The sequence below is a fragment of the Sphaerodactylus townsendi genome, linkage group LG04 (genome assembly GCF_021028975.2).
Source record: "Sphaerodactylus townsendi isolate TG3544 linkage group LG04, MPM_Stown_v2.3, whole genome shotgun sequence".
NCBI lineage: Eukaryota > Metazoa > Chordata > Lepidosauria > Squamata > Sphaerodactylidae > Sphaerodactylus > Sphaerodactylus townsendi.
In genome coordinates, this window is record NC_059428.1 from 135,812,836 (window position 1) to 135,830,934 (window position 18,099).

At 48.1% G+C, this 18,099-nt stretch overlaps 1 protein-coding gene across 1 annotated transcript; it reads left to right on the forward strand.

Moving 5' to 3' along the window:
* Window positions 1-668: 668 nt before the first annotated feature.
* On the forward strand, window positions 669-16,358 carry RGCC (regulator of cell cycle). Its single transcript, XM_048495331.1, has 5 exons — window positions 669-813; window positions 1,401-1,577; window positions 13,087-13,194; window positions 14,818-14,880; window positions 15,752-16,358. The coding sequence occupies exons 1-5, from the start codon at window positions 771-773 to the stop codon at window positions 15,757-15,759; spliced, it is 399 nt and encodes a 132-aa protein (XP_048351288.1). The 5' UTR covers window positions 669-770; the 3' UTR covers window positions 15,760-16,358.
* Window positions 16,359-18,099: the final 1,741 nt, after the last annotated feature.

Below are 18,099 nucleotides of genomic sequence, written 5' to 3' on the forward strand. Positions count from 1 at the left end.
CTTTCCCGCCGTCTGCCTTCCCTTCAGGGTGTTGCTTCGGGTGCAGCACTTTTTGAGGCCAGCCAATTTCTATCTGGGCATTTGCTTGTGTGTTGTTGGTGTGCTGGGGCAACAGACCCCCCCCCGAACCACCCCCCATAAAAAATCTATACCTACCTCCCTGCCTGCACAGCGAACGCCCACCCTCCATGCCCAACGCAGCGTCAGGCGGGCAACTGGACGCGAGGGGGGTGGGTGGGTTCCACTCAGCGGCTCCTCGGGAGGGCTGTCCCTCCCGGCTGGCAGTGCCTGGCTCGGGCCTCCGCGCGCTCCCCCTTCCTTCCCGGGGCTTCGGCTCGCGGCTGCAGCTTCTCTGCTGGCCCCCTGACTCACTCTGCGGCTCCTGCTTGCCCACCGACAGGCAACGATCAGACCGGCAGCTGGCTGACCTGGGGGTCCCCTCCACTCCCACCACGAAGCCCTGCTGCAAACGGACGACTTGGGGGGGGGGAAGGGGGGGCGGCGGCAAGGACTGGCGCGTGAGGAGGAGGAGGAGGGTCCCTGTGGCCCCGGGCGGGCGGGGGCGACGTTTCCTGGGGGACGCCCGCCCGTTTCTCGGAGGGGCCTGGCCCGGCCGGGGGGGGGGGGAGAGCGTCCCGATGGGTGGGCGGGCTCTCCTTCAGCCTCCTCGGACGGCCGGAGGAGAAGAGTGGGAAGGCGGCGGCGGCGGCGGCGGCGGCCGGGCTGTCCCTCTTCCTCCTCCTTGCGGGGCTTTTCCGTCCGGTGGGGCCATGAAGCCTGTGGGGGTGGCGGCGGGCGGCGGCGTCGGCCGAGGTAAGGAGGAGCGGGAGAGGCAGCGCCGCCTGACACGCGTCCAGCCGCGCTCGTCGGAAGGCGCCTCCTCCTCCCTCCCCAGCCCGGACTGACGCTTGAGTGAAAGGAGGGGGCGAAGGGCGACGACGATCCCTTTCAGGAGGAACCAGCTCTGGCTTTTTTTGGGGTGGGGTGGGGGGCTCTGAGGGAATGCCATTCGAGAGGGGCTCCTGAAAAGAGGGGTCTCTGCCGGGGGGGGGGAGGAGGAGGGGTGTTGTGGCCCCTTGCCCGGCGTGCCTGCGCGTGCCACTGACCCTCGTCGCGAGAGACCGGCGATGCTGCGCATCCTCCTCGTGCCTGAGGGGGCTCCCGAGCGAGCGGCTTGGCTTCTGCAGCCCTTGGGGGGCCCGGCCGGCTTCGGCGCCCTCCTCGCAAACCCCTGCAAAGCCTCCCAGATCCCGCAGCCCAGGCGGGGGTGGGGGGCCGAGAGCAGCAGGGGGTCATTTGGCTCTGCCTCCTCTTCTGGCGAGGGGGATCAGCCAGGGGTGCCGGGCAGGTTTGGGGCGGCGGAGTTGATGCCTCCTCCTCCTCCCCCCTTCCCCCCCTAGAGGCCGGCGGCGGCGGCGAGCTGGCGGAGGCGCTGGGCGAGTTCGAGGCGCTGATGGAGGACTTGGCGTCGCCCCCCGAGGAGCGGCGGCGGCGGCGGCGGCGGCATTTCCACTACGAGGAGCACCTCCGGAGGATGAAGCGACACAGCGACAGCAGTGGGGTCAGCGACTCCGAGAGTGAGGAGGAGCCACAGTAGTAGTAGTTGTAGTAGTACCGTTGGGTTTGCTTACCCCCGCTCCCCCTTTTAAACCTGCTAGGATATGATGAGTGAGTGGAAGAAAGGGCAGGCGGGCTGCGCTCTCTCTCTCTCTCTCTCTCTCTCTCTCACACACACACACACACACACACACACACACACACACACACACACAAACACCGCCGCCCTGCCTCTGCAGGCGGACTTTGAAGGATGCGTTTCTTAGGTCCGGTGCCATTTATTTCCACTGTTCGTTTAGTGACCAGCTGTAGTCCGTGTCGTCGTCGCCGAGCAAAGGACTGTTGTAGCCGTGGCTTTGCCTATGAAATAGGAGCAGCAGGAGCCTCCTCGTGGCACGCTGGCTTGGAGGGAACCACGCGGACTTCCCGCCAAGTTCAGCAGCCTGACAGTTGGAGGCGACTGACTGACTCTCTCTCCTGCTGGCAGCGCCGTTTCTGTCCCCGAGGAGGAGCCCGGCGGGTGTGTGCGCTGAAACAACAGGCTGCTTCTGCTTTCCCGCCGTCTCTGCCTTCCCTTCAGGGTGTTGCTTCGGGTGCAACTTTTTGAGGCCAGCCAATTTCTATCTGGGCATTTGCTTGTGTGTTGTTGGTGTGCTAGGAGCAGCAGACTTATTAGTTGAATGCCGGCAACATTTCCCAGAAAGAGGTAATCGATCATAAACGACACTGTCTGTGTCTTTAGTGACTTTGTTCACATCCTGGCAGTTAGTTATCTCTGTTTGTGTTGCAGGGGGGCTGCCAAATCTGAATAATTGATCTGTGCTGCTGCCCAGTGACATAGGCCTCTCTTACTCCCCGTTTTGCAGTGTGGACCCCTGTGAAACCGCCTGCTTTTTCTAAAGAGCACTTAGTGTTAATGCCAGCAGATCGTTAGAGTCCCTCTAGTGTTGCATATTATGTGTGCATATTTAGTTTGGTATTGTCCTAGTCTGCCTTGTCTCTTTCACATGTCCCAAACACTCAGTGTGGGGAAATCTGAAGACCTGCATCTTTGTCCTCTGGCTGCCTCTGCTGTTTCCTTTTTCATTTCAAGGTGTCTCTCAGAGCATTGGTGATCAATATTACACCTCCATGTCAGGTCCAGTATTTCCACCACAGCAAAGCCGTGGGGAGTCTATGCTGTTTACTGGACTGTACCCCTTTTCTGGTCGACAGGACCACATTGCCTCTGATATATCATTCTTACAGTACTTTTATCTAAGGAGTATTTATTTAAAATATTTACATGGCCCTCAATTCTTCAACCAACACTGTGTTTCCGAATTATGTGCGGTATCTGTGTTTTCACTTAACATACCAGGAATGGGGCTTATCTTAGCTCAGAGGTTTCTAGTATTTGCAAAGGAACACCAATGTTTGGGCTTCTCCTTCAAGCACACCGCTTCCCCCGTGCCAATGCTGGCTGTCATTTCATGACTTTCTTGCACTGTCAAGGTCTTTCCTGTACCCACCAAGGTTACCCGGAGTCATCTGACTCCAGCACCTGTTTGAGTTTGCCTTAAGACCTAGTTTAAAAGCTGCTCTGCAGCCTCCCAGATGTTAAATACCAGCAAACAGGTTCCATTTTGATTCTACTGGAGATTGTTTCTTTTGCTCAAGGTTGACTTTCATCAACAATTTCCCCAGTGCCCAACAACTCTGGCCCTCTCTCTGGCACCCCCACCCAGTCCACACACAGAGATGCTCGTCTCTACCTGGCAGAGGCATAGCTATCAGGGGGCGGGGCGCGCGCGTTGTACCGGGCATGTGCTGGGGGGGGGGGGCGCAAAAAAAACCAGATTCATTTGTGGGGTCTTTTTGTATTTTTAGTGCTTTTTCAGTTTTTGGCCTGCAGGGGGTGCAGTTTTAAGGCTAGCTGCAGTTTTAAGGCTAGCTTCACCCTCCAGATATTAAACCAACAGTTTTGTTTTGTTGTCTGTTTTTCATGCTAGAATATTTCTCAGGTTAGATCTTGTGGTTGTTAAAAATGGGTAGGGTGGCAGTCTAGTCCTCAGGCTATTGACATTAGTACATCTCAGAAAGCTGTGTTTGAAACAGATAAAGCTTTTTATCTGTAATTACAACCTGGTGGTAATATAATTCTGGGATACTTTATCATTAGAACTGTTATGATAGTCCCAATATTTGTTTCTTTGATCTGATCAAAGACATTCTGTCAAAATTCAGAGAGATACTGCTTTCATATTGTTTAAATCCTGGTGTAGACATTTCTACAAACATAAGCGAGAAAGAGCATACATACCCCTTATGGGGCACCTGATGTTTTGCTGTTCTCCTTGGCTACTGAGGGTAGCCTTGGAAGTTATATTATTATTATTATTATTATTATTTATTTGACTTAATATACCGCCCAATCCCCGAAGGGCTCTGGGCGGTGTACATCATAAAATCACATAAAACATCATAAACATCCATAAGTTATAATAAAACAGCAATTATATGTCAGCATATTATTTGGCATGAGGGGCTACATTCCATTAACACCTCTTTCTCTTAAAAGATAAATGGGAACTTTTCACTTTATATATTAATCCTCTTCTGCAGCAGCAAAATAACTTCTTGTATGTCCAGAAAAGGGGCTGATCTGTATTTCAGTGGTCTCAAGGCATAACACTAAACTGTCTGTATGCAGCAGGTTCGTGTGGAAAAACAGTATAGTAAATAGTATAGTTTTTCATATAGTGTAGGGCCCTGACTATTCAGCCTTTTATCTCAGAACAAATTAAGTTTGCAGTTACTTATGAACATGTGTTTGAAATCATGCAGGTAGTGCATATAAAAACGTCTCTGGGTTGCCCCGCCTCCTCCACAGAATCCACTTGGGAAGACTTTTCATCACTTTTTCATACCTTCCCTCTTGTAAAAATTACCACATTTAAAGAAGAAAACTCAATGTTATGTTTTAACAAAGCCTGCAATGTTGTGCTAACACAGCATACAGATCTTATGTGGAAATACTGTGCTAATTTTCAAAGCCCCTTTCCTCAGGGAATGTGGTGCATCAGTCCTGTGACAATATGTTTATGGGCTCTCCAAAGCTGGATCTGGAACAAGAAAGATCTTTGGAGGGTGCTTGGCTTTTGGAGGGCTGAACAATTGTGAGCTGTCCAAGACATACGTGTTTAAACCTACACGCACACAGAGATGAAAGATTTCTGGCAATTTTGAACTGATGGACGGACGGACGGACGGACGGACGGACAGCTATAAGTTGTTCCCGCTAGATGCTGTCTGTAGTTACTGGTTAAAGGGAGTTCGGTTCTGAATGAAACTTTCAGAGTTTTCCTCCAAGGCTGTGATCTTGTTTTTGCCCCATCTGATCTCTTTTGCCCCTCCAGCAAAGTAGGGCAATAAGCTACTTGCTAGCCAGTCTGTGGGTAAGTGTGTTCCAATGTTTTGAGGGAGAGGTGAAAAAGTCAGCCACAAGGGATGAGTCAGGTCAAAAGAACAAGCAAAAGCAATGAAAGCCCTAAGCCCTCCATGCTCCCCTCATGCAGATTAGGCATCCTTCTAGGATAAGATTTAAGTGCTGTATAGGTATAATAGTTAAGGGTGGCAGACTCTAACCCAAAGAACTGGGTTTGATTCCCCACTCCTCCACATGAAGCCTGCTGGGTGACCTTGGGCCAGTCACAGTTCTCTCAGAACTCTCTCAGCCCATATGGAGGCAGGCAATGGCAAACCACCTCCAAACGCCTCTTGCCTTGAAAACTCCTCAGGGTCACCATAAATCAGCTGTGATTTCATGGTTCTTTCTGCCACTAAGGTCTATCGCATGCCGACCATTGCTTTACAAGCAGTTTACTCATTCGAAAAGAGAAAATATTTCATATAATTTCTTCAGTGCTCTCACAACGTTTTAATGTTTCAATGGGGGGGGGGGATTCCATGAATTTTCCTGTTTTCCCCCCAGATCTTCACACCCTTCCACATGTACACAAGCCCAGATGTGGAGGGAACTTTTGGTCCTCATTGAGGTAGAAGAGCAGGTTACGAGTATCTAAATTAATAAAGATGATTTTCCACTGAAATAAAAAAGATCTTATTTCTTAAAAGACTGTTCTGAACTAGTTCAGGATCAGATGAGCCACATTAAGGTCAGCTACATATTCTGTCCTGGTCTGTTCTTGAAAACTGTTCGGAAGGAAGAACTCGTGCGGGTTCCCGTAGCTCAGTTGTTGGCAGGTGCACAGCAAAATGATGGTATGTGTGAGTTGCCCATTAACTTCCAGGCCCAGTTCCCCAACTAATTTCTTGCCTGATTTTTCAGATCTCTGCAATCCTGGGGGGTTCATTGAGCTATCTTAAATTCACCACCAAAGAGTGGCATACTCGGGATTTTTTCTGACAGTAAGAAATCTCTAATCCCTTTTCAGAGATTCAGAGTATGTGCTTCTGTTGAGGAACAGAATGGTTAGTTCAGATCAAGGCCGACCTAGTTCAGTGGCATCCTGGGATCAGATAGTTCACCAGAAGTTGGCCCAGCTTGTTTTCCACCCCTGAAACACTTAACCCCACTTCGTGTTCCTGTTTGAAAAGTATAAAAATCTCCTCCTCTGGAAGCTGGTGCCAACCAAACAGTTCTTAGGACAGGGCTTGCTTTTTGCTAACTGTATCTTTAAGCCTTTCTCCCCACTCGGGGCCCAAAGCAGCTCACATCATTCTCCTCCATTTTATCCTCACAACAACCCTGTGAGGTAGTCTGAGAGAGCATGACTGGCTCAAGGGTCACCCAGCCAGCTTCCTTGGTGTGGCACGAGTGGGGGTTGACACCATACCACACTTATGTCAGTGATGCAGGCAAACATACGGTTGTTAAGCTGAGGCAAACAGCCAATTAGGAATAACTCTAGTCTGAAAAAAATGTATAATGATTGTGAAAGGGAAAGTCTGAGGGTTTCTGATCGCTTGTGTAGCGATTTGCCGTTGCTTAAGAGGAAGATGTATATTTAAGGAGCACTTTTGAGGTTTGACTGTGAGGCCCAGAATAGAAATTGCTGGAGCTAAACATCTATTAGTTTGCTTGCCAAGGTAAGCATCCGTCCTTCCCTCCTCCAAACCCCTAATTAAGTATGTTTTGCTTAACAGAATCAATTCAGGAACTCAGTTATGATTCAAAAAGCAGGTTTTGACAAGCATTTTTAAGAGACTTTTTGACTAATAATAATGCAGATTGGCACAAGCAGTTGTTCCCCAGATCAGTCTCTGATAGATTTCACAAAGCATATTTATAATGAGTTGCAGTCTTTATAAATGAATCCCTTTTTCTGTTTGCATGTGTGCCGTTTACGTGTCCAGGAGGTGATTTGAGCCCATGGAAACAATTTGGGTTGTTTTCGTGCCTTCGCTTCTCTTTAAAAAAATTTTTTGTTTACAATGCATGCGTAGCTGCAAAGGCATACAGAAACGAACCCTCGTAGCCATGGCGATTGTTTCACAGTTCCATTGACTGCGCCTGCACAGCTTCGCATGTTCAACCCACAAAATTTAAAAGAGAGAGAGAAAGAGGGACTTTTCTGCAATGGCCAGGCAATAATGAATGTGTTGCTGTAGTTCTATGAGTGACCAGGTGGTCATAGTTGCCGCCATGGGGAGAAAATGAGCTAGGGGACTTCTGAAATGGCAGACGCTCAGAGAATCAGCCTATGATGTAATGGGCGAGCTGCACAAACTCGCGAGCAAGCAGATTCTTCCTGAAATGTCGGATGGCGGCGGAAGCTAAAGTGAAAGGGTGGAAGGGAGGAAAATAAAGAGCCTCCTGCCTGTTGTGTTCACGCGGGAGGCCTTCAACCTGGGATTTTGCAAAGAGATAGCTGGTTTAGCAGTTTTTGTCAAACCTGGGTTGAGAGAAATATGATGTGCCTGAGTCATTTTGGGGAAGGGTCCTGTGCAGAGTTCTTCTCCAAAATGCTATACATGACATCCCGAAGACTTTACATTTGTGCCGTGAGGAATCCATTCTGCCGCATCAGAATGCACCAAACCCCCTCTATGCCTGCGCAGACTAGGCACGTGTGCTGGGGTCCAGATGGAACCATTCTAGTCAAATGTATGCACAACTTCCAGAACTGAACCAGTGAGTCGGAAATATAAGGAGGACAAAAGTACACCAACTGCAAGTTACTTGATTGCTTTATCGGAGTATGACTCCAGAGATTGAGGTCTGAAAAGAGCGTAGAGCAAATCATAATAAAATTGTACTCCACTTTAGCTTCGAAGGACGGGGTCCAGTCTCTTGGTGTTCTTTAGCAAGGGGCAGTCTGTTTGAATTGCGGGAGGGCTTATATTGCCTTCCTCGAACACCTCAATTCACTGGAGTGCCTAGGGGGAAAGTGGCTACTGGTACAGAGTACAGACCTCTGGATCCAGATTGGCAAACTCTGTAACTGTGTATTCAGCTACCCACTGGTGCAGACTCTGGGGTTCAGTATTGTGGCAGGACAGTGAAGCCTGTGAGTGAGTACCTTTGATGGTGCAGGAAGCAGGATTGATATGACAAATCAATTCTTGACACAGAGATGGGCAAATGGTCCTTCCTGAGTTGAAAACTATTACTCTGGAGAAGATCATGAGCTATGGCAGGGGCATGTGGGGCCATGAGAGCAGGGTGGGGGTGGGGGCAAAGTGGGAGATGAGCTCATTCCCGACTGCTTGATGCGACACTCGGATAGTAGGATGGGAAACAGCTGTCTCCATTCAGCTGCTTCCAGTTGTTTAGAGCTATATTCAAGTATAGAGTGTTTGTGGAAATTAATGCTGGATAGCTCTGTGGTCTTTTAAAATTTAGAGGTGAGTGCAGTGGTATGCTGTAGTACTGTAGTCCAAGCTTTGCTCACAACCTAAGTTCAATCCCAACGGAAGTCAGTTTCAGATAGCCGGCTCAAGCTTGACTCAGCCTTCCTTCCTTCCGAGGTTGCTAAAATGGGTACCAACCTTGCTGGGGGTAAAGTGTAGACTACTGGGGAAGGCAGTGGCAAACCACCCTGTAAACAAAGTCTGCCTAGTATATGTTTTGATGTGACGTCGCCCCATGGGTCAGTAAATGACCAACTGCTTGCACAGGGGATTACTTTTACCTTTTCAAACAGACATTGCCATTTTAAGAATATGTGAGATGTATAAACAGAGAAGCTCTGAGGGGCAGATGAGTGCTCGTGCCGTGTGTTGGAGAAAGATTTGGGAGGCCTCCATGGAAGTTGGCTGGTAACCTTCCTCACAGGGTTGTTGTGATAAAAAGAAGGTGAGGAGAACAGTGCAAACCACTTTGGGTCCACATTGGGCAGGAATGGTGGGGTATAAATGAAGTAAATGAAACAGTAAGTTTTTTTAAAAGGAGGAAGGTGCCTTTCTGTTACCTAATTTTAAAACTCCTGCATTAAAGCTTAACCTAACCTCCCCACCTCCACTTGGATATGAGTTCACTTTGTTCCTTGGCCTTTTTATTTTTTTTTGCTTTGAACAGATGTCAAACACATGTGCGACTAACTGTAACTGTCGTATTGCAATATGAATATTTTCACCTAATAAATAGTATTATTTGAGCAATGCTGCTATTGCAAACAGCAGCCGAGACTGTGAAACGGTCAGTGGAGCAGGCAGAGAATGTTGGCAGCTTATCTGACTCTTTTGGAAGGCCTCCCAGCCCATTAACTCTGCCTGTGTGCTAAATGGCACGAGGGCAGACATTTCTCCTGAGCACATCTGAGCTAGAAGAAGAAGAAGAAGAAGCAGAGTTTGGATTTATACCCCCCCTTCTCTCCTGCAGGAGACTCAAAGGGGCTTACAATCTCCTTGCCCTTCCCCCCTCACAACAAACACCCTGTGAGGTGGGTGGGGCTGAGAGAGCTCCGAGAAGCTGTGACTAGCCCAAGGTCACCCAGCTGGCATGTGTGGGAGTGCACAGGCTAATCTGAATTCCCCAGATAAGCCTCCACAGCTCAGGTGGCAGAGCGGGGAATCAAACCCGGTTCCTCCAGATTAGATACTCGAGCTCTTAACCTCCTACACCACTGCTTTAGCTACACTAAAGTCTGAATTCAGTGGGCAGGGCAGCAGGCCTTTTCCTGGCCACTTTGGGGTCAGGAAGGAGTTTTCCTTTGGGCTAGACTGACTGAGGGATCCTGTATGTTTTTTGCCTCTTCTATAGTCACTGAGCCGGAATCACTGGGGGCATGTGGGGAGGTCGCTGTGCAGTTCCTGCAATGTGCAGGGGGGTTGATGACCCCTGGGGTCCCTTCCACCTCTACGTCTCTATGGCCGGAGCTACACGTTTAGCACAATGAACCTAGATGGCAAAGTAGATTGTGCCAATTCAGATGGGGAAGCTGCTGTCACTGAATGTAAAAAAGCTACTCGAAAGTGTTAAAAAAGCCTAGCCTAGTAAGGAGAAAGTTCAACCCACTTCTGTGCTTACAGCAAGTGGTTGATGTTGTGCCAAGCTGATTGATTGTTAATATTCGATGGCAACTTTCATCAAACGCACAATCAAATCAAATTCTGCCGGATGGCCATCCAGCCTCTCTTTAAAAACCTCAGAAGAAGGAGACTCCACCACACTTCGAGGTGGTGCATTCCACTGTCGAACAGCCCTTACTGTCGGGAAGTTTTTCCTGTTGTCTAGGTGGAATCTCTTTTCTTGCACCTTGAATCCATGGCCATTTCTCCACTGAGAAATTAAAGCCGGATACAACCAGGTTTCAAAAGAAACAGCCCCTTTTCATCGCGGTTTCACCCTCCCCACTGCAGCGTGTGTGTGATGAGGACATCAATGTCTATCATGGTTTTAAACAGTGCAACACTCCCCACGATTGCACAATGGAATGCGTGATATGCTCAACTGCTCTTTCTTCCTCGTCCTGATTGGCTGTTGCGCTGTGTTGGGGCTATGTCACCACGTGCATGCGAAATAGAAGCTACATTTATGCAAGGCTTCGACTTTTTCATCACTCTTTACCCACGCAGCTGCGCTGGCACAAAAGTCTTATTTTAGTTAACAGTTGGCACAGAAATCATGTTCCACGCAGCCACATTTCAACATAGCCGCCACCGACATAAATTTTTTTAAAGCGCTGCGCACGCATCATGCGCAGCCATCTGCGCTCTGAAAGGCTCCGCGTCACTCCCTACGGCAGGAAAGTAAACCTAGATTCTGTCCCCTGATCCTCCCCTACCAATCCGACTTCGGCACGTGTTTTTTAAAAAGGGGCACTTCCATGCAGGTTCTTAAAAAACATGTGATAAGGGGGAGAGGGAGCGCCAGAAGTGGGATGAATCCGTGTTCGGCAGTTAAGCAGTGGGGACTTCTTGCTGAAATCTTGATATTTCACGTGAGTATCACACGATTAATTGACTGTGGGGAATCGACCCATTACTCCTTGTCCTGGTCTCTGGAGCTCCATCTTCAACATGACATCCCTTCAAATATTTAAACCTGGCTATCATGTCATTCCTTAACTTTCTCTTCTCTAAACTAAACAAAACCCAGCTTCCTCCTACAGTATGGATTCCAGACCTTTTACCATTTTTGTCACCCTCCTCTGGACCCATTCCAGTTTGTCAATATCCTTCTTGAATTGTGACATCCAGAACTGGATACATTATTCCAAGTGTGGTCTGACCAATGCAAAATTGAGAGGTACTGTTACTTCCCTCAGTCTAGACTCTATGTTCCTGTTGGTGCAGCTCAGAATTGCATTGGCTTTTTTAGCTGCCACATCATACGGTTGACTCATGTTCAGCTTCTGGTCTGCTAAGACTCCCAGGCCCTTTCACATCAAGTCAGGTGTTGCCCATTTTACAGTTTCTTTCAAGGTCAGGAGTTACCACAGTTTCATCCTCACCCTCTTTATGGACAACTCCCAATAACTGAAATATTGAGGGAAAACACTGTCAAGTTTATTTCTTTGTCAAAGGAAACGTAAGAAAATGCTTATGAGAAGGAGTTGTGCTAATGTTTAGCCCCTACACAGAAATTCTGACCTTCTAGCCCTTTCTGACATTTCTATAGTCAGCTAAAAACCACAGCAAGATCTTTACACCTTTTGACTGGCTAGCGTGGCCGAGTTCAGAAGAGTGAATTGGCTGTGACTTCCAAATCAACCGATTAAGTTGCCCTCAGCAAGCAGGGAAATCCACATCCATGAAGATGATTATTTATTGAGGCACACAGCTAATTCTTTGGCTCCCCGCCCTGTTCCAGATTGCGAAAGATATTGTTATGCAAACTGTTGTACCTGACCATACCCATTTTTTCCCTTAGAAAGCGCATGGGAGCATGCAGTACATGGAATGCTTTGTGACGTTTTGCAGGCAGCCCACAGCCTAGAGGCAGCTAGCAGCTGGTTGAGAAGCAGACAGATGGGGAGGGCCAGTAAAGGGCTGAGGCACAAAAGCCAAATAACGTTAAATCACAGGAAGGCAGCCCTTTGAAGTGACTCCGCCATTGTCAGTGAGCTGCTCTTCTTGTTCCAAACGCTGTGTGATTTACAGGGGTTGGCTGATATCTTGTCTCAGCTGACATTAGCACTTCAATTGCAGTCCATTCATGGCAAGGTACCAGATTGCTAACTTTGCCATTCAGATATTTATAAGCTGTGGGCCTGGGAGGAAGGCGAACAATCCGGCAGTCTCTTCTGATTCAAAACACTGGCTCTCCCCTGGGATCCTGAAAGCCAGAGGTCCCCTGCCTGTTAGATCCCGTGGGCACCTTTGGAATTCTGACACAGAATGGCTGCTGCAAGTGGCAGAGCCCTGAACACAGAAGAAGCCTGCATGCCTTGGGGGGAGGGGGGGGGAATACTTTTTAAAAATACAGTGAATGAGGAGTGAAAGAGAATAAAATCAACTCTGCGGTGACTCCTGCCACTACAACAATATTATTTTTTTCCGCCCAGCCAATGGGATCTCCAGCGGCCCAGGGCTTCTGCTGTGGCCTCGTCCACTTTATAAAACCTTTGGCAGGCTCCAGAAAAGTTGTTGTTTCACCCCATGGTGGCCTGCTGTAATCTCTCAGAGCAGGTTGGTTTCCTATCCTCCCTTTCCCCCCTTTTGGTTCTTGCAGCGTTCAGCGCCTCCTGGAGCACATTCAGTCTTCCCAAGGCCGTGGGAAGGGGTGATGTTTCTTAATTATTGATTTGACAGTCTTATGGATGCCAAGGGAATCCCTTGAGAATACACCATCCTTGAGAATACACCATCCCTGCAGTGTTGCTCTTTTTGTGATCGTAATGAAGGCTCGACAGGTTCTCCTGTTAGGAGTGATAGCCAGATAGTCCAGGTGCAGCGATAGGCCTTTAGTCGGCTGATTGAATTATGTCTCTGTGCTAATCAACTTTAACTGTAAGGTTAGTTCTGCCACGTGATCAAAATGTTGTTGCTCAGCCAGAATGGTCTGGGCATATAACTTTTGTTTAAAAAATGTACTGCTCATAGAAGTTTGCTGATTCTACCTGCTTGGCATGTTTTACACAGGTGCTGATTCACTCTGCAGGAACAGCTTCAGCCTCAGTGATGAAAAGCTAAATTCCCCAACTCTGTCTGCTCCAGCTGCAGCCACTTCTGCAATAGCAGCTCACAAAGGTAAGCTTATGACATTTTGTTTTAGAAAGCTGGGTTTCTTGATTCTGAGCTGAGCCCTGCAGCAAACGGTCCCTAAAGAAACTTAAATCACAATAGAAGAACTGCTTTGTTGCTGGCTAACGGGTTGATTTTGCAGTCTTGGAAGAGTGAGCATCCATTGTCCGTGCACCAGTGGATGAAAGGTTCAACCTTGTTAACCACCTACAAATTTGCTTAGTATCGCTGACTCCTGCCTCTAGATTTTTTTCCAAGATTTTGGAATGGTATATGCAGAAACATTTTCATAGGAACCTCCCAAAATTGCCCTCAGGGTATAAAGAAAACTTCAAAGCAGGAAAAAAATGTCAAATTGGTGACTGTTCTTAATTTTAATGGCTTCCTTTCCCCATTTTTGTTGCTGTATTAAACCTGAGTGAATAAGTGTCCCATGGGTTGTTGGTTCTGTGAGAAGCATATTTGTGCATTGTGAAATAGAGACAAAAATAATACAGTAGAACTCCCAGTGTACCAAAAGATTTGAATACATATTTATGGATTTTATTGCTCTTATGTGGACTTTGGTTGAAACTGTTTTATTGAAGGTGGATGATGTCTTCAGTAAGGAGAATGCAGGGCTGTTGATTGGCTAGTGCCCCAGCGGAACTCCTGGGCTGCCCCATGTACCCGGTGTGAGGTGCATGCATTTGACAGCATCTCTTTGGTTGATAAATTACTTAGGGAGGGTGATGGAATCCCTTGTTGTCTGTCTGGCCTAGGCTCCTGCCACACTGAGAAACCCGGTGAGTCCGACTGGGAGAGATTCACACCCCCTTCACCCATATAGGTATTGGTGGTGCAAATAATAAGGCCATGCTCCTTGGGGTCAAGTGCCATCAAGTGGCAACCCAGTAGGGTTTTCAAGGCACGAGACTAACAGAGGTGGTTTGCCATTGCCTTCCTCTGCATGGTGACCCTGGTATTCCAAATGCTGATCAGGGCTTAGCTTCAGACCCTGCTTCACCCCTGAGATCTGATGAGAGCAGGCAGCCTGAGACATCCAGGTCAGGGCAGCCTGCTGTCCAGGACTAAATCTCGGGTGAACAATTATGGACTGACTTGGCATCCATCAACAGCACTTTAAGACTTTCTGGCCTACTGAAAAGGTTTCCCAGGGTTCTGTTGGCTGAAAGACCAGCCAGAATGAACAGAAGGCTAGGCCTTGCTTGTCTGGTGCCACTTCTCTCCCCCCAGTGTATCTTTCTCCCTTGCCCATACAACTCTCTGCCTACTGGGGCAGCATCTCTGCCAAAGGGCAGTCAGGGGCCTTTGATTCTGCCCAGTCATGGGACTCTTTTGGCCCTCTTCAGGGTTTGTTTGGTTTTTTGGGAACATTTGGGCAAGTGGAAGGTTCAGGTGCTATTATTCTTGGGTCACATAAAAGATCACATCAAAGAGTTGCCAGTTAAATAGTTTCTCTGCCAGGTTCAACTGTACTGAGCAGAAAGATGAAAGGGAGGCCTTTCCTGCCAGTCGTCTCTTATCAAACACAAATCCCAGAAAACTCCAGTGGGCATATTCTTGAATGTTCCTTTTTATGAAAACCTCGCCATGCAATCAATATGGTGTGCATTTTGTTTTTTTCAGCAAAGCTTGGAGACACAAAAGAACTGGAAGAGTTTATTGCTGACCTTGATAGGACCTTGGCAAGTAAGTAAAAACAATGGGCAACCTAAAATAAGGCAGGTGGCTGGGAAGGTGTTACTGTGTGATTATTGTGGATCCTATTCCGCTAAAGGCTACCCTTTTTCCAGGCCCAAAGAGTGTTGCCCTGAGGCAAGAGCCTCTTCTGCAAGTGAAAGGAGGCCACGTACCAGGGCACCACGGCAGGGGTTCCCAGCCATTTTGAATCCCACACTGACACAGGGTGGTGGCCGCAACCACATGACTGCCACTGGAGGCAGAGCCAACCCACAAAATGGTGGCTGCAGCGGCAGGGCCACATATACAGGAAGCCAAAGAGCAGGGGAGAAGAGGGGTAATTAAAATACATTGGGAAAAAATGGATGAGAGAGAATGAAACTGCCCCTGAGATAGTGTTATTTTACTTAGATCTTCAGTGGCCAGTCTTCTGCCCTGCTGGCCAAGAGCCCCCCCCCCTTTCTAAAAATACCTGGTGGCTGCCAAGAGAAGTATGGCATGTGCCACGGTGCCCGAGGAAACCATATTGGGGATCCCTGAGTCAGAGGAAAGCACCACAGTAAAAAAATTGGTGGGATCCAGCCTCTCCCACATCCTTCAGATACTGGCCATGCACACAAAGAGCACATATTGCCTCTTTTGCATCCAAGTAAATATCTAGATTGAGGGCTGAATGTTGGTTCTTTGTGAGCATGAGAGTCATGGTGGCCATGTGAAAATGGCGGATGTCTTTAACTTTGATTACCTGGCAGTGTTCTGACTCCTTAACCATTTGGTGTTCTCCTCTGGCATTCCTGTTAAAGACCAGAGTTTGAGGAAGGTGATATCTTGGGGACAGGTGACAAAAAATATTCTAATTGGCAATCTGTTATACTTGCAGGTATGTGAAAAAAACTATTTTGGCTGAAATATGCGGTGGAGCTGGAGCTGATGGTGCCCACCTGTGGCAGGTGTCAGAGAAGGACCGTCTCCTGGGGTGGTTGCTGATCACTCCCTCCTACCCTTGTAAACACAACGGTCATGTCTTTTTGTGCAGATATGAATAACAACTGTGCTGGGGCACTTTTTCGTAAGATAGAGTTCAAGATTAATTTATACATACTTTAATGAAAATATTTGTAATTTTATACCTCTAACTTTAATACATACTTGTTTTGTTTTTACAATATATATTTTTGTATACACTTAAACTCTAAACTGGAATTTAAAAGAAAATTGAAGGGGTATGTTTGCCATTTTACAGTTGTATCCTACCCTTTTCTCTAAGACGCTCACGCTAGTTAACTTGGGGAGTCTCTATCCTGGTGCTGACTTGGCACAGGTCTGCGGCGCGTTCCTTCGGGCTGCCTGCTGCTCTCTTACCACTAGTCTTGAGAGCACATGAAACTGGCGGGTGATGCCACCTTCCTTCAGTTTGGTTGGTGATTGGCTTTCATTCTTCTCCTCCTCCCACTTGCATTGATTAAAGGCTGGGCTGGCTGTAGCAACTGAGTTTCCATGGCACATCCAGTGGTGGGATCCAAAAATTTTAGTAACAGGTTCCCATGGTGGTGGGATTCAAACTGTGGCATAGCGCCAATGGGGCTGGGCATTCCAGGGGCGTGGCATTCCTGGGCGGGGCTGTGGCAAGGACACAGCCGCTGCACCGGTCCTTGGGCGGGAAACAAATGCACGTAGGCGCAGGCTGCCATGCACGCCGGTGTACCTCCTGCTAGACTGCTTCAAGCTCTGTGCGCTACTGCTGAGAGGAGGGGCGTAGCCAAAAGGCAAAAAAATCCGCGGGGGCAAAATCATAATTAAGTAACCCCCCTCTCGGCACACACAAATAGTGAAAGTAACCTACTCTGGGGAACCTGTGAGAACCTGCTGGATCCCCACACTCTGGGCTTTATCCTTAAGAACATAAGCACAAACCAGCTGGATCAGACCAGAGTCCATCTGGTCCATCTATCTGCTCCTCGCCGGTGGCCCGCCAGGTGCCTTTGGGGAGTTCACATGTAGGAAGTGAAAGCAATGGCCTTCTGCGGCTGTTGCTCCCGAGCACCTGGACTGTTAAGGCATTTGCAATCTCAGATCAAAGAGGATCAAGATTGGTAGCCATAAATTGACTTCTCCTCCATAAATCTGTCCAAGCCCCTTTTAAAGCTATCCAAGTTAGTGGCCATCACCACCTCCTGTGGCAGCATATTCCAAACACCAATCACACGTTGCGTGAAGAAGTGTTTCCTTTTATTAGTTCTAATTCTTCCCCCCAGCATTTTCAATGAATGCCCCCTGGTTCTAGTATTGTGAGAAAGAGAGAAAAGTGTCTCTCTGTCAGCATTTTCGACCCCATGCGTAATTTTAGAGACTTCAATCATACCCCCCCTCAGGGGTCTCCTCTCCAAACTAAAAAAAAGGAGTCCCAAAGCGCTGCAGCCTTTCCTCATAAGGAAAGGTGCTCCAGTCCCTCAATCATCCTTGTTGCCCTTCTCTGCGCTTTTTCTATCTCTTCAATATCCTTTTTGAGATATGTGGTGACCAGAACTGAACCTGAGTACTCCAAGTCTTGGTTGCACCACTGCTTTATATAAGGGCATGACAATCTTTGCAGTTTTTATTATCAATTCCTTTCCTGATTATCCCCAACATAGTTTGCCTTTTTTCACAGCTGCCATGCATTGAGTTGACATTCCCATGGAACTATCAACTAAGACGCCCAAATCCCTTTCCTGGTCTATGACTGATAGCACTGACCCCTGTAGTGCGATGTTAATGTGAAGTTTGGATTTTTTTTGCCCCTATGTGCATCACTTTGCATTTTGCTACATTGAACTGCATTTGCCATTTCTTAGCCCACTCACCTAGATTTATCAAGGTCGGCTTGGAGCTCCTCGCAATGCTTTGTGGTTCTCCACCCACCCTACATAATTTGGTATCATCTGCAAACTTAGCCACTGCGCTACCCACCCCTACTTCCAGGTCATTTTATGAATAGGTTAAAGAGCACTGGTCCCCATCACGGATCCTTGGGGGACACCACTCCCCACCTCGCTCCATTGTGAGAATTTCACATTTACACCCACTCTTTGCTTCCTGTTTCTCAACCAGTTTTTTAATCCATAGGAGGACTTCCCCTCTTATTCCTTCATTGCTGAGTTTTCTCAATAGTCTCTGTGGTGAGGAACTTTTGTCAAAAGCCTTTTGGAAATCCAAGTAGACAATGTCCACTGGTTCCCCCTTGTCCAC

Coding starts and splice junctions, on each gene's coding strand:
- RGCC (XM_048495331.1), top strand. CDS start 771: ATGAAGCCTGTGGGGGTGGCGGCGGGCGGCGGCGTCGGCCGAG. Junction 814..1,400: donor GGGCGGCGGCGTCGGCCGAG/GTAAGGAGGAGC, acceptor TTCCCCCCCTAG/AGGCCGGCGGCGGCGGCGAG. Junction 1,578..13,086: donor TGGGGTCAGCGACTCCGAGA/GTGAGGAGGAGC, acceptor TGTTTTACACAG/GTGCTGATTCACTCTGCAGG.